We start from the raw sequence: 15,126 nt of genomic DNA on the forward strand, positions 1-15,126 counted from the left end.
TCCCACTCAGCCATCCCTTTATCCGTTGTAGCAACTTGCCCTTTAATGCCAATGCCATACCACTCCAATTTATACAGCAGTCTTCCATGTGCAATGGTATCAAAAGCTCCTGAAATCCAAGTATATGATATCAAAATTATTTTCTGCATCCAGTTCCTTCGTGACCACAACCTAGTATCCAATCAGATTGGTCAGACAAGACTTCCCATTAACAAACCTATGCTGTGTCTGTACTATTACTGCGTGTGTTAGATGATCCTGCAATGCTTCTTTAACCAGTGGCTCCATTATTTTCCCTGGAACATAAGTTAAACTAGTCAGGTCTGTAATTATTTGTGTCACCCTTTGAACCCCTTTTGTGAATTTGGGGATACATTTGCACATCTCCAGTCCATGGGGGACCTCCCCTGAATCTAAGGATGCTCTCATAATTATGGCTAAGGGTCTGCTTACTTCCCTCGCTGCCTCCTTCAATACAACTGGATAGATTCCATCCACTCCAGGTGCCTTTCTTATGTTTAACTTCAATAATTTCTACTCCACTTTGCTCTCCGTTATTACAAAGTCATTTTGCTCCCTGTTAGAGTTTAGTAAACTTCTGTTCTCCCCTTTGTTACAGAATTCCTCATGTGTGAATGTAGATGCAAAATACTCATTCAGTTTGTCAGCTTTCTGAGCAGGATCATCAACAGTCAAACCATCAATAACTAGTGGACCAATCTGATTCATCCCCTTCCTTCTAGAGTTTACATAAGTAAAGAAGTCTTTGTTGTTTTTCTTTGTATCCTTTGCCAAGGATTTCTCGTAATCAGCCTTCGCTTGCCTAACCTCCTTTGTGACTTGATAACAGACTAGCTTATATCTACCATAGGCTTCTGTGTCACCTGATAATTTATATGCAACCCATGCATTTTTCTTCTTTGCGATGAGGGTAACTAAGAGTAGTTAGCCTCATCCATTTAGGGCTAAGTCTTGAACAGTATTTCTTAGTTGGCTTGAAAAGCCTAGTAGCTTCCAAGACTGATTCCTTGAAGGCTTCTCATTTGCTGTTTTTAACATCGTAAGTTGATCCCACTATAGAATTTTAAGAATGTCAGGGCCCACTGTAATCACTTTCATGAAAGCAAAAATCTTTTCCTTTACCTTTGATTGTAGTTACATCTTTAATTAAATCCCACTGTGGTACACTGTGATCACTGTCACTTAGTGATTCCTTTATCTGCAAATGCTTAATGCATGAATAATCACTGCCGATAATCAGATCAAGAGTATTACTCCCTCTGGTTGCCCCTCGAACATGTTGCTGTAGAAAACAATCCTCCAAAAAATCCACAAAAGTCTTTCTAGCATGCGAGTGACCAACCCATGTGTTCCAGTCAATATCTGGAGAGTTAAAATCCCCCATTACAAGACATTTCGATTTACTGGCCCACTCTATTTCTTTGCACAATTGTTTATTTTACTCATCAGAGTCATTAGACCTATAATATACTCCTACTCTCATTTTCCCTTTCCCAGTGCTTATGTCACACCAAACTGACTCAAGATTGCACTGTCCACCAATGTCAACTAGATGCACTTCCTTAGATTTTGTGTTTCTTAACTAACAGCATAACCCCTCCTTCCTTCCTACCCTGTCTATCCTTTCTCTACACATTGTACTCTCCAAATTCTAATTCTGCACTGCTTATATTTGTGTGACACTGTCTCTGATATCCCAACAATATCTGCCTTTGATGTCTTGACCAGCACTTCAAATTCATCAAATTTATTTACTATGCTTCTAGTATTGGTGTACATGCAAGTATATATGCACCTGTTCTTACTCTTAGTTACCCTAACACAGCCCATGTATTTACTTGTTCAATGATGACTCCCAGCAGTTCTTGAAAACTCCAGCAACGTACTTTCTAGGCTGCTGCTCATTCCAATAGAAGCAGTGTAAGAATCACTTTTGCCTCTACCTGCAGTTACTGTTAATCTTTTAAAATAAAAGGATCAGCCAATAACATTGAAGACAAACCATGCTCAGTAAATATGGATACTAATGCGGATATCCTACAGGATGAACCCATCTTAGATTTACATACAGAAGACGAAATGGACACTACCTTTCCAAAAAAAAAGGATGAATCTAAATCGATAGAGACACAAAAATCAGACTAAACCGTAGACAACCACTAAACCTAAATAATGGATAACATTTTATAGTGGAACTGTAGAGGTCTACAAAGCAACATTTTTGATATTTATGATTTAATCGAACAGCACAGTCTAATAAGCTTCTGCCTGCAAGAAACCAATCTAATTCCACTAGTGGTTAAAAACCACTGGAGGTTAGAAAACCAATCTGACTCCAGTGGTTAAAAACTATAGTATCTATCAACAAAGACGGAAACAATACTAACTCAACAAGAGGAGGCGTAGCCATACTTGTCAACAACAAAATTCCTACAAAACAGATCCCTCTGCAGACCGCATTAGAAGCTGTAGTGGTACGTATTGTTTTGAACTTTTATGTTAACTGTAGTCTCTGTGTACATTTCCTCAAACAAAGAATTGGAAGATCTTATAAAGCAGCTTCCATCTCCTTTCCTTCTGCTGGGAGATTTCAGTGGGCATCATTCTATGTGGGGGATGTCCCCAGATAAATAAACAAGGAAAACTCATTGAAACAGTTCTTGACAACGAGAATCTTACCTTGTTAAACACTGGTGCTGTCACTTATATCCACTTTCTCACTGGAACATCTACTGCTATAGATTTATCAGTATGTTCCCAATCATTCAGTGGTTAGTTTCAAATAACCCACTGAACAGTGCCCATTGCCCAATTATTTGCATATTAAAAACACATAGAACCTCACATATAGCCAGCCACATAAAATGGAAATTTACCAAGGCAGATTGGATCACTGATGCAATTTCCTTTGATGATCAAGTCATCAAAAGCCAACTTATAGATGATGTTACTAACCACATTACTACACAGATAATAACAGCTGCAACCTGTGCTGTGAAGTCAAAAAAGAACAGAATAAAGCTTGGAGTTTCATAAGTACCCAACACATGACAACCTGATTAACTTTAAGAAACTTAAAGCTAAGACACATAACGTGCAGAAAAAAGTGGAAAAAGACTCTTGGATCCGGTTTGCTTCCACTATTACTAAATAAAAATACAGACAGTAGAAAAATGAAAAAAACTGAATGGTAAATCCCTCCTGGAATCAATGCCCATTATAAGTTGGAAGGGTAAAGACTTCTCTCTAGTGGAAATTGCAAATGCCCTGTCAGAATGTTTTTTCTGAAATCTCTGTCACATCAGCATATGACAGCCTTTAAACAGGAAAAAAGCCAATGCAGAAAAGCATAGGCTGAATTTTAATACAATGGCATCTCTTTCATATAACCAACCTTTTACATTACTCGAACTAGAGAGCTCCATAAACAGGTCAGCCAATACTGCACCAGGGCCTGACAGAATGTACTATATGATGCTTAAACACCTAAAGAAGAAAGCTCTGAATTCACTGCTGACATATTTCAAATGAACATTCTCAGAAGGCTACTTCCCTCATTCTTGGTGCCACTCAATAGTCCTAGCCTTTCCCAAATCTGGAAAGGATCAGTCAGTTCCATGAAACTGTTGACCAATTATCTCTTAGCAGCTGCCTCAGTAAGACATTAGAAAAAGCAATGCACACTCGATTGGTATGGTATCTAGAATTCCATTCAGTAATGAACAAGAACTAGTACAGCTTTTGAAAAAATCAATCAACTCTAGATCTTATGATCAAGGCAGAATCCTTTTATACTGAATCTGTAAAGAACATCTTGTCGTGATCTGCCTAGACATTGAAAAAGCCTTTGATACCACCTGGCACTATGGCATTCTTCAAAATCTGTATGCTACAGGACTTCGTGGTCAGCTATCATTAATTATACAGAGCTTTCTCCAGAACAGAACCTTTCAGGTGCATTACTGCAATTCACTATTTCAAACATTTGTCCAAGAAGAAGGGGGGCCCTACAAGTATCAGTTCTTAGTGCGATGCTCTTTGCAGTTAGGTTAAACAATGCAACAAAGAATATTCTGCCTAATGTTGACACCTATCTATATGCAGATAACCTTACATTATCCTGCCACTCACAGAATATGCACTCAGTTGAACGACAACTGCAGCTCTCAATAAACAAAATAGAGTAATGGGTATTGCACAATGGCTATCGCTTGTCTGCAACAAAAACAACTGCTATCACTGTTGTACAAAGCGTCAGCTCCATCCAGATCTTGGGTCTAGTACTTGACACTAAACTTATCTTTCAGATGCATATAATGCAATTACAAACTCAGTGTATGAAAAAGTTGAATATCCTTAATGTTATCTTTTCTATGGCATGGAGAGCTGATTGCTTCACACTGCTACACCTATATCAAACCCTGCTTCAACAAGATGGGTGGTCCTGGAAGGCCTGGTTGGGATCAGTTGGCTAGTAGCCTGCGAGGGTCAACCGTGTCAATTGCCATGCCCCTACCCTCATCGTGTGAGGGACAGGATTCAGGCTGGCGGCAGTGCGGGTATGATGTCTGGGTAGCCCCGGCGTTCCACTCCTGAGTGCATTTATTGCATGCTGAGTAGTGGGTGTCCCTTTTGGCTCCCAGGTGGGTGGGGAGCCCGGGTGCTGAACCATTTCAATATCTTCATGAATCCTGATAAACTTACTTCTTCAGTGGCCCCAACCCGGTCTGCAAATATAGACACAGATAGCACTATTGCTACAAAGAGGCAGCGAACTGAAATATCATCAGGGCCTGTCCCAAGGTTTTTAATTATACACTACCAGTGAAAAACCGATTGGTGTATTGCTATCATTGATTTCCTTCTGGAAAATAGATCCTGGGCATATTGACTGAGTTCCTTGTAGTCCTCTTGAGTGTCTAACAGTTTGGGTTCTTGGTTGTCTGGTTGCCGTTATTAGGCATAGTCGTAGGCCATCATACAGATCGCACTCAAACATTAAGTGTCTCCAGGACTCCGGGTTGCCACAGGGACAGTCTGCGTTATCTATGATGCCAAGTTGGTGAAGCTTAGCTTTAAACAGGCCGTGTCCTGTAAGGAGGAAGGTGGTATTCCAACCAGGGTGAAACCACGCTGACGTCTTAGGGTACAGCTTGGTGACAGTGGAAAGGAATCTTCTAGTCACTGCGCCTTTTTCTGTGTCGCTCCATCTCCTCTGCCAAATCTCAACGAGGTGGTTTGTGATTCTTCTCTTCTCACAGTTACGGTCAGTGGTGAGGTCATACATTGTAGCCGATGTGTTTCTGGCAAGATAGTAGAGCAGACCGTAGCAGGTAGCCTCGAGGTCCAGGGGGAGAACCCCTGCCAGGACTTGGAGAGCAGCCGTGCTAGTCATTCTAGTTGCTCTCGTCATGGTAAGGAGGATGGTCCTCTGAATGGTCGTTCGAGGATCCGTTTATTCACTTCTGGTCCGGCCCTCACGTACCAGACAGGGGAGTCATACATGATGGCAGGGATAAAGAGAGCTTTGTAGTAAAGGGACAGGATAGTATGGCTGAGTTCCCTTTCCCTGCGAGTGACTCTAGCGACGAGGGCTGTGTATCTTCTTATCTTTTGTTTAATATATTCTAGGTGTGGCTTGAAATTTAATTTTCTGTCCAGGATTATTCCTAGGTATTTAATCTGTTTGCACAGCTTAACTGTTTTGTTCTCAATCTTAATTTGTGGTGGTTTCCTTAAGTCTAGGAAGCAGCACCGATTTTGTCTTGTTGGGTGCTAGTTTGAGCAAGTGTGGTTTCGTCCAGTGTAGCAGCTTTTGCAGGGCAACATTTGCTTGCATTTCTAGGGAGGATCTACTGTCAGCCTTGATAGTCAAGAACAAGTCATCTGCATAGGCCTGGGCTTCCACATCACCCAGATCCGTGGCAAGGAATTCATCTAAGACAAAGTTCAGGACAGAACCCTGGGGACAGCCCCTGTGGACTGGGCAACTGAGGCATTTATATGGTGTGGTAACTTGCACTGCTCTATCAGCCAGGTAATCCTTCATGCAATTGTAAAGATTCAATGGCAGGTTGGCAGCTCAGAGTCTCGCCAAGACGCTCAGCCACCAGAGGGTGTCGAATGCCCCGGCGAAATCCATTGCGATGACGAGGAAGTATTTCCTTTGACAGTGGGTGGCTCTAGAGAGGTTCTGTATTGCTTCGATAGTGGATTTGCCAGGAGTAAATCCGTATTGCTTTGTCATGTTAGGATTTACTTCATTATAATGCTTTGTCATTCTGGTATGTAGCAGCCTTTCGTATATTTTACTAAGGGTTGGTAGCAGGGCTATGGGTCTGTATGAACTACGTATCTCTGGTGGCCTTGTTGGGTTTTTTAGGAGCAGTTTTAAATTTGGCTTCTAGACCAATTTCCTTTCATGTACTGGTAAACACTCCAAAATAACAAGTGCAATTTGGCCAAAGTAGCCCTTGTGCCATTAAATCCCACTCTAACAACAACTGCTAATCTTTGTCTGCGAATCTCCCTCCCCAGCCAGCAATTTTCTGACCCACCTAACACTGCCTCAATAGCATCAGCAAATATTCTTGCACCTTTTCTATTTAAGTGTATCCCATTCCTGTAGAAGCAGGGATGGGATACACTTACAGCAATATTATGCTAAAACAACTACTTGTCTTATCTACTCTACCGATCTTCTGTAACCAGATCTACTCAGAAAATGTTTATCCTCTTTCCTGCCACCATTTTTTCATAGTTGCCGTACTAAAACCAGGCAAAGCCCCTTGGTTCAAAATTATAGACCAATATCTCTCACAAGCTGCATGGGAAAAATTTTTGAGAGAATGGTACATTCAAGGTTAACATGAATGTTAGAATCAGAATCTTTTATGAGGTCATCAGCATGCTTTTGTAAGAGCAAATCCCCTCTCTATGTACTTCTCAAAGTGGAATCAAATATTTCGCAATGCTTTTGTCGTAAAAGAACATCTAGTCAACTTAGATGTCAAAAAGGCATTTGACACCACCTAACAACATTGTATTATTATGGACCTTTACCATTGAATTGCACAGTGTTATTTTCAATTTGAATCAACAACACTACCTGAGACAACTCTAGAACTGTTGAGGCTTACATGTATGCAGATGACCTCACCTGTCAGTCGTAAAGCCTGAACATCATTGAACGTCAACTCAGCTTGCCATAAAGAGAATTGAATCCTGGACCTCACTCAACAGATATCGATGAGCAGAACAGAAATCTAGCACAATTTACTTTTGTAAGTGATGTGCTTTCCACCACCATCCTGAACTACAGTTAAACGATAGTCTGATACTGCTAGTAAACAGGGTGCATCCGTGGGCAGGAGCGGCAGTGCGTAGCACACGCTTCTTGATTAGACTGGGGTTCGAGCCCATGACCACCAAATACAGAGGATGCGGAAAGGTAAGGGAATGATCACCGCATATCCCTGGAGCAATATGGCCTTAGTTGCTAATGCTCCTAAAAACCAGATAACAAACAACTAGTAAACAGCATCAGATTTCTGGGTCTGATATTAGAAACAAGCTAAATTTCCAAGCACATGTTACTTATCTATGCTTGCTTATCTCTAAAACTATTGAATATAATTTGGTCAGTCTCGTCCGTGTCGTGGGAAGCTGATCGGTACTCCTTACTTCATCTCTACAAGTCTCTGATCCATTCATGCTTAGATTATGGTTTTCCAGCATACAACTCGGCTAGGAGAAGTACATTAGAATGACTAAATGTCATCCAGCACAATGCTCTGTGGACTGCCCTGGGAGTTTCAGAACTTCTCCAATCCGAAGCCTTTATGTTGAAGTGTATGACCCATTGCACCTACGAAGAAAAACAATGTTGTCTCGCTATGCAGTTAAGTTATGGAGTATCCTATCGCATCCTTGTTTTGAGTATATGTATAATACCTGTTGGGATTCTTTATATGATAATGAGCCAATTGAAAATTGACCTGCAGCACTTATAATAAGAGAAATTATTCAAACATGGAATATTGATTTAAGTAAAATTTCTCAGGACACCATGCTTCCCTGTTCCACCTTGGGTTCATGCTCCCACTTCTCATGATGACTACTTTCACCAATGGGATAAGAATGTTTTATCTCCCTCCAGTATCAGACAGTTGCACACAGCTCTTGTTATTCTGAACTGCAATGCCTGTACAATATACACAGATGGATTGAAAACTGACAATGCTTTAGGTGCTGCGGCAGTCTTTCCTTCATTCACTGATACTGCTTAATTACCAGGCAAATGCTGTATCTTTACTACCAAACTATATACCATAAAGTTAGTACTTGACCGGATTGTTGAATTTTCCATTTCACATGTGCTAATCTAGACTGACTCTCTCATTGTGATCTTTTGCCATAAAGGAAAATTTCTCTTCCTTTTGTCCAATACTGAAACCATTCACTACCAGTTACTCTCTTGCAGTGAATCCAAACAGTCAGTAACATTTTGTTGGATCCTGGGACATTGCAGAATTACAGGAAATGAGAGTGCCAATCTTGTCGCTAAACAACCTATTCCCACCCTCACAGCAACATCATGTTTCTTATATGGATTACAAACCTATAATTCACAAGGCATATTACCATAACTGGTCACAGATCTGGTTTGTCGATGGTAAGGTAATACCATCAACAAACTTTACCAGATAAAACAAGATCCAAAGCTGTGGATCTCTGGGTTTAGACGGAACAGACGAAAAGCAGTGGTATTGGCAAGACTGAGAATTGGACACACTCATCTTACACACCTATTTTTATTATTGGCCGAAAATCCACGTCATTGCACATCCTCTCACTGAACTCATGGTCTGGTGTAGGCTGTCCATTTTACTCATCCATCCATCCATCCATCCATCCATCCGTTCTAGCACTTTCCAGTCATTCAGCAGATTGAATAAAGTTCAGATTCTATCTAGTTTCCTCGGAAATCATTCAAACAGAACTCTTAATATAATTGAAGGGTATTGGCCCTGTGCTCATCAATATAATTAAATAGCTATGATATATTAAATATATATATATTATATTAAATAAATTACGAGAAACACAATTTGGCCTCAAGAAACCTCTGTGTCGTTAAACATTATATCAACAACAGTAAAATCCATCCAATAACAATTCACTTGGCTTAATTAATGTTATTCATATTTCACTGTAATTTATTTACATACAACATTTTCATTTTTACAAAGCTTCAGATTCCACAAAGTCACTCCAGAACTGGCTGCTTCTAATGGAAAAACTCACTGCCGAAGGATTAAGCTTTAAAAAAAAAAAAAGAGTATTTGATACTTTTAGTTTTGCCAAATGTAAAAATATCAAACAAGCAAACACAGTACTGAATTTGAGCCTCTTGGTTTTTACAAGCAAGTTGTATTCTACTGAACTGGAGGCTTAACATATATTATAACTATTACTGTTTTTGCAGAATATGGTAACAAGTTAGTTATAATATATGTTCATTTATGCTGTGCAGAACCAAACCATCTTTTTTTTTTTTTTTTTTTTTTCACTTTTTTATTTTTTAAGGCAGAAGTGCAATTGAAACTAGAATATCTAATTTAGATAGCCTACATAACATTTAGTGCCTCTTTTTTTAATGAGAAATTCTTTTCAAAACTTTCATTTGCAGGTTAGCAGCTGCTGAAAAGGATTGTGATGATTCTCTAAGTATTGATCCTACTTTTGTTAAAACTTACCATCGGAGAGGAACTGCAAGATTAGGTTTAAGGAAATTTGAACTGGCAAAAGAAGACTTCATGACAGTTTTGAAACTTGAACCTGGTCATAAACAGGCAAAGGTGGAATTGCAAAAAATAGAAAAAGTAATTATTTATTATTTATTTCTGGAATACTGAATAGAATTATTATATTTCATATGAAAAGCAGACAACAGTTTAATAATATATAACATTGATTTAATTTTTTATATAGTTACATTCCAAAACAACCATGTTGCCATAGGAGTTTACTACATTATTAGTGATCTTTCAGGCATGGAGCTTCATGTGGTACAGTGCTGCAGCAATTTATGATGCTAAGTTCTCAGGTTGATTTAGCATTCTGTATACCAAAAAAGCCCTGTTACCTCTGTGTGATGCTGGTTGCTCTCTCTCAGTCGCATTTGAGAAAAGCTCAAAAAATAAGTTCATTTCATTGGTAATGAGATTCAAATCAACACACCTATGCAAAATGTTTGGTACATTTTAAAAAATTTGTAATAATTTGATTTATGATATCTCTGAAAAGCTGTGTAATAACAAAAAAACAAAATCATAATTTACAGTACATGCTTTATCTCCCATAATGCTGAATGCTGATTCCATCAGAAAAGATTATAGAATTGTAGCAGCTTATTGCATAATCCAGTTTGGTGTTTATAGTTTCATGCAGTAGTACTAAGATCTAATCTTTATTTTTCTAAGCATTTCCTTGTATTTTTTAAAATCTTTTGAGTGTTAATTTGCCCATGCTTAAACACTGAAATAATTTCATGGAAATTAAAATATATTGAAATTTTGAATAATGAAGAGTATGATAAAATGCAGTTTGTGGAAAACTTACATATTCTTGTTCTGTGGTATCAAATTCGTTAAAAAAGGCTAACTGATAAGCATTGACTAGGTCGCTGTATTCGGTGCTTGTTTTGCATTTTCCAGCTTGAATGGAAAGCACTGAATAGGTTATCCAAATTTTTCTCACCACTTGAAGATAGCATTTTTGCTGTTTATGCTGTCTGAACCATTTTAACACATCCAATGAGTTAACACAAGAATGGAAGTAATCAATTTTTTTTGTTTTTGCAAGTTCAGGTACTGTTAGGCAATGGCTGTACTGTATGGTTTCCTTCCTTGGCCTGCAGACTGAGGAAGGAATCCTTATTCACTGTGTAAATAAAGGAGTGAAAAAAAGTGCAACAAAGCAACAGTTGCTGTACATTGCTGAAAAGTGATTCAGAGTGTTATTTTCAAATGAGAATCAGTTTTGTTTAGGAAGTAATGCCCCATCACTAGTTCACACTCAAGTAACACTAAAAAGAGCATTCAGTATGAAAACATGAAAAGGAATGAACTGAGATCTGCAAAACATTTGTTTGGTGACATAATGTGGTTTTTTTGGCATGACAACTGTTGATTACCTTATGAACTCGAGTCATGAGCACCCTGCCAACTCTAGAAAGAAGAGTCTTGCTTCTTTTACAATAACATCAACCTGCTGTGAACTTAGTTGCATAAAAATCATTTTATTTCCATATTGCAAACAAAACCTTTTTTCTGAGCTGAAAGTTTGATGTGCTATCCTAGCTGTATAAATTGCAACATCTCAACTCCATTAATAAATTTTTGATATCTTTTAAGCAAAAAGATAGGTAATTTGCAACCACAAACAACAAATGAAAAGTCAAATTACGGTGCTATTGTTCATATATTCAAATATTTAAATCAACATGATTTATTTTAATGGTTTCATTATTTCAGCATAGAAATTACTAAAAATTATATTCCGCAGTTTATCACTGAAGATGTGCAACCTCACCAAATTTTTGCACAGTAGACCACTCTGGCCGCACGTTAACTTAAAAAACCAATGATTCAATCAGTTATTTTCTTGATCAGATCAGAGTGATTGGCATTAACTATCCACAAACTTGTTAGTGAATCTTGTATTTCTTACGGGACTGTCAATGCGTTGTTTTGTGTCTCACATCCTCTTGATGATCAGAGCGTGGCGAGTTCTTTTGTATGCCAGAATCTTTGTCAATGTGCTGCTTCATTTCTTCCATCATTACTTATGATGAATTGTAGATGCATGGTTGTGAACGAAAAACAAATGCCCACACCTCTCAGTGTAGGCATCTGTTTTCTACAAGGCCTAAAAAAAACAAACAAGGTAATGTTCTTGTTTATACTCCAGCAAGACCACCAGATCAGTGGAGTTTACAATAAATCAATAAATGTTAATCGTATTTAGCCGTCACAGGCTTGAGCCCCAGTCCACTCAAAGAGTGTGTTCTACTGCACTCTCACTCCTGACCACTCAGCTACGTTAGGCCTAACCTAATCTTGATCAAAAGTGAAGATCATGCATAGTGTAACTTGCAAGGCATTATATATAATGAACTGGTCAAACAGTAAATCAGGAATACTACAGAGCACTTGTATGGTAATTGCATGGTGCTGTTCTGAGAATGTATTGGGTGATCAGAAGTTGGTGCTTGTATTGTGAAAATGCCCCAGCACATTTAGTGCTTTCCCTTCAAGAATTTCTTGTGTAGCACTCCACCACTGTGGCCCCCATTTGCCATACCCACCAGGTTAGCCCCCTTATTTTTCCCCCTTTTTGTTTCCCAGGCTTGAGGAAATCATATATGAGAGGAATTGTTATTTTCGAAAGGTGCCTATCAAGAATGCTTGCAGAAGCTGGAATTTGTGTATACAGCATCAGGAGATTAATTCAAAGGGTATTCGTCTGAACATCCTCTCTCATGATAAGCTTCATCATTTCCCAGATGATGGTTCAGTCCTCAAACTCTGATCACACTGTATTTTTCTCACTTCCTTGTTTTTTGCATCAGTGACATTATAGTGAGTATTTTTTCCTGATTTTCTTAGCTTATTCAGTGAATATCTGGTGTTTATTTTTATGAATTTTTCAGGTTTATTATTAGGACCTCTTAAGTTGGTTTATTTTTGCACAGTAGGCCACTCTTGCCACATGTTAACTTAAAAAACCAATGATTCAATCAGTCATTTTCTTGATCAGATCGGAGTGATTGGCATTAACTATCCACAAACTTGTTAGTGAATCTTGTATTTCTTACGGGAATCAACATTATATCCATAATGTTGATTTCGAAATGTCAGTTGACTTGTTTTATTTTTAACTAAATTAATTACAGAACTATGTATAATACACAGTAAATTGGATACAGATAAAATTTAATTCATTGACATTATAATGCATTAAAATGACAATCATTCTTATAATGGGAACTTATGTTATAATACTTGGAATATCAATGAATTAAATTTTGTGTGTCAGTATAGTGTTTTATTACGTTCCTGTGTCATTAGAGCTTATATCTGTTTCTCTTTCATTTCAGGAGTTATCACAGCAAAATCAACCGCAAAAGAAAAATGAACAGAATTTAACTAAAGGGATGGGTGATGGCAAACATATAAAGGACAAAGAGAGTAGTTTAATTGTCAGTTCGAATTTGAACCCTTTTGTTAAATTGCCTCACCTGAGATCAAAGGTAATTCAAGAATCAACTTTTCTATATTTGAAGTAGCTTCTGTGTCATCGAATAGAGAAATGCCCATGAAACATTCAGTTTAGTTCACTTTTATTACATCAATTTAATTATTAATTTAATTGCATTAACTTTACTTTTTCCCTTTCTCTTAATTTTTTTTTTTTTTTGTCTGGTGTTGGGTGACATCTCACTGGTCTGAATTCCCTTCTGTTTTGGAAACTTAATCCTTCTACACGCACACATACGTTGAGCTCTGACATAGCATCTTGGTTTTTACAATAATTTTCTTTTCCGAAAGAATAGTTCTATCCAAGGACTGTGACCTCGCTGAGAGTACTTAGATAGAACTCTTCAGTATTTTCAAGTTAAAGAATATCATTGAGTTGGCAACAATCAAATCTGTTCTCTAGGGAGACATTGGAGACATGCATTTAAAAGTTGGAGTGACACTTTATGATGCCTTTCAGAGATTCTGGCATTCGCATGTCTGAATCCTGCCTGCTTGTTTATGTATAGTCCCTTCTCGATGTTGGTACTTGTATGTGGTGAAGGACCTTCAGTGATGCTGCTGGGTTTTCAGACTAGTGCCACTGGGATTCAATGTCCACAGCCTAGGTTCGAGGCTACCACCCTAGAATCTGGCGTGTTTGCCATGCACTAAGACTCATAAACTGGGATCCGGTGAAAAGCCTAAGAATTGAACCAAAAAAAAAAATATATATATATCATCATCATCATCAGCCATTTTCAATCCACTGCAGGATGAAGGCCTCTCCAGCAACTTTCCAGTTCCTTCTGTTTTGAGCACTGGCCATCCATTTACTACTCAAAAACTCATGAATTTCATCTATCCATCTCCGCCTTTGTCTTCCAGGTTTTCTTCTAGCTCCTCTTGGGTACCATTCTGTTATTTTCTTAGTCCATCTGTCATCATGTCTTCGAGCTATGTGTCCTGCCCAAGACCATTTTAGTTCTTTAGTTTTGATAAGAATGTCCTTTACTTGAGTTTGCTGCCTAATCCATGTGTTTCTCTTCTTATCTAACATTCTAATTCCCAATATAATTCGTTCCATTCTTCGCTGTGTAGTTCTTAGCTTCTCTTCCATTCTTTTGGTGAGTGCCCAAGTTTCACTTCCATAAGTCATGGTGGGGAGTATACATTGATTCATTATTTTACGTTTCAGACAAACTGGGATATTGCTCTTCAGTATGTGACTATATTTCCTGAATGCTATCCATCCAAAATTTATTCTTCTCTTGACTTCCAGCCATTTATCATTATTACAGCTAATAACTTGTCCCAGATAAGTATATGACTCCACCTTTTCAATTACTGCTCCTTCAATCATTATTTCCCTTTCCGTGGCATACTTGTTCATCATTACTTTTGTTTTAGCCATATTCATCTTTAGTCCAAAATCCTTACTAACTGTACATAACTGATTAAGATTTTCCTCTAATTCTTTGGGATCGTGGCTTATGACCACAATGTCATCTGCAAATCGTAAATGGTTTAGGTACTCTCCGTTCACATTGACTCCTTTCTGCGACCAGTCTAATCTTCTGAAAGCTTCCTCAAGGGCAGCAGTAAACAGCTTCGGAGATATTGTGTCTCCTTGTCGAACTCTTTTTTCGATTTTAAATTTGCTACTGTCTTTGTCTAGTCTAATAAAGGATGTAGCACTCTTATATATTTTCTTCAAAATCATAATATATGGAGTATCTATGCCTTGTCTTTCCAGTGCCCGAAACATTGCCTTATGCTGTATGGAGTCAAATGCCTTTTCATA

At 38.2% G+C, this 15,126-nt stretch overlaps 1 protein-coding gene across 1 annotated transcript in view; it reads left to right on the forward strand.

The window, feature by feature from the left end:
* LOC150076582 (RNA polymerase II-associated protein 3-like) overlaps nt 1–15,126 on the forward strand; it is a 91,827-nt gene that overhangs the window by 55,636 nt on the left and 21,065 nt on the right. The window contains exons 5-6 of the mRNA XM_090387121.1: nt 9,713–9,905; nt 13,184–13,336. Of these exons, the coding sequence (XP_090243247.1) occupies nt 9,713–9,905; nt 13,184–13,336 (346 nt within the window). The remainder of the gene's footprint in view (nt 1–9,712; nt 9,906–13,183; nt 13,337–15,126) is intronic.

The sequence above is a fragment of the Mastigoproctus giganteus genome, chromosome 13 (genome assembly GCF_048544385.1).
Source record: "Mastigoproctus giganteus isolate SK-2022 chromosome 13, ASM4854438v1, whole genome shotgun sequence".
NCBI classification, from domain to species: Eukaryota; Metazoa; Arthropoda; class Arachnida; order Uropygi; family Thelyphonidae; genus Mastigoproctus; species Mastigoproctus giganteus.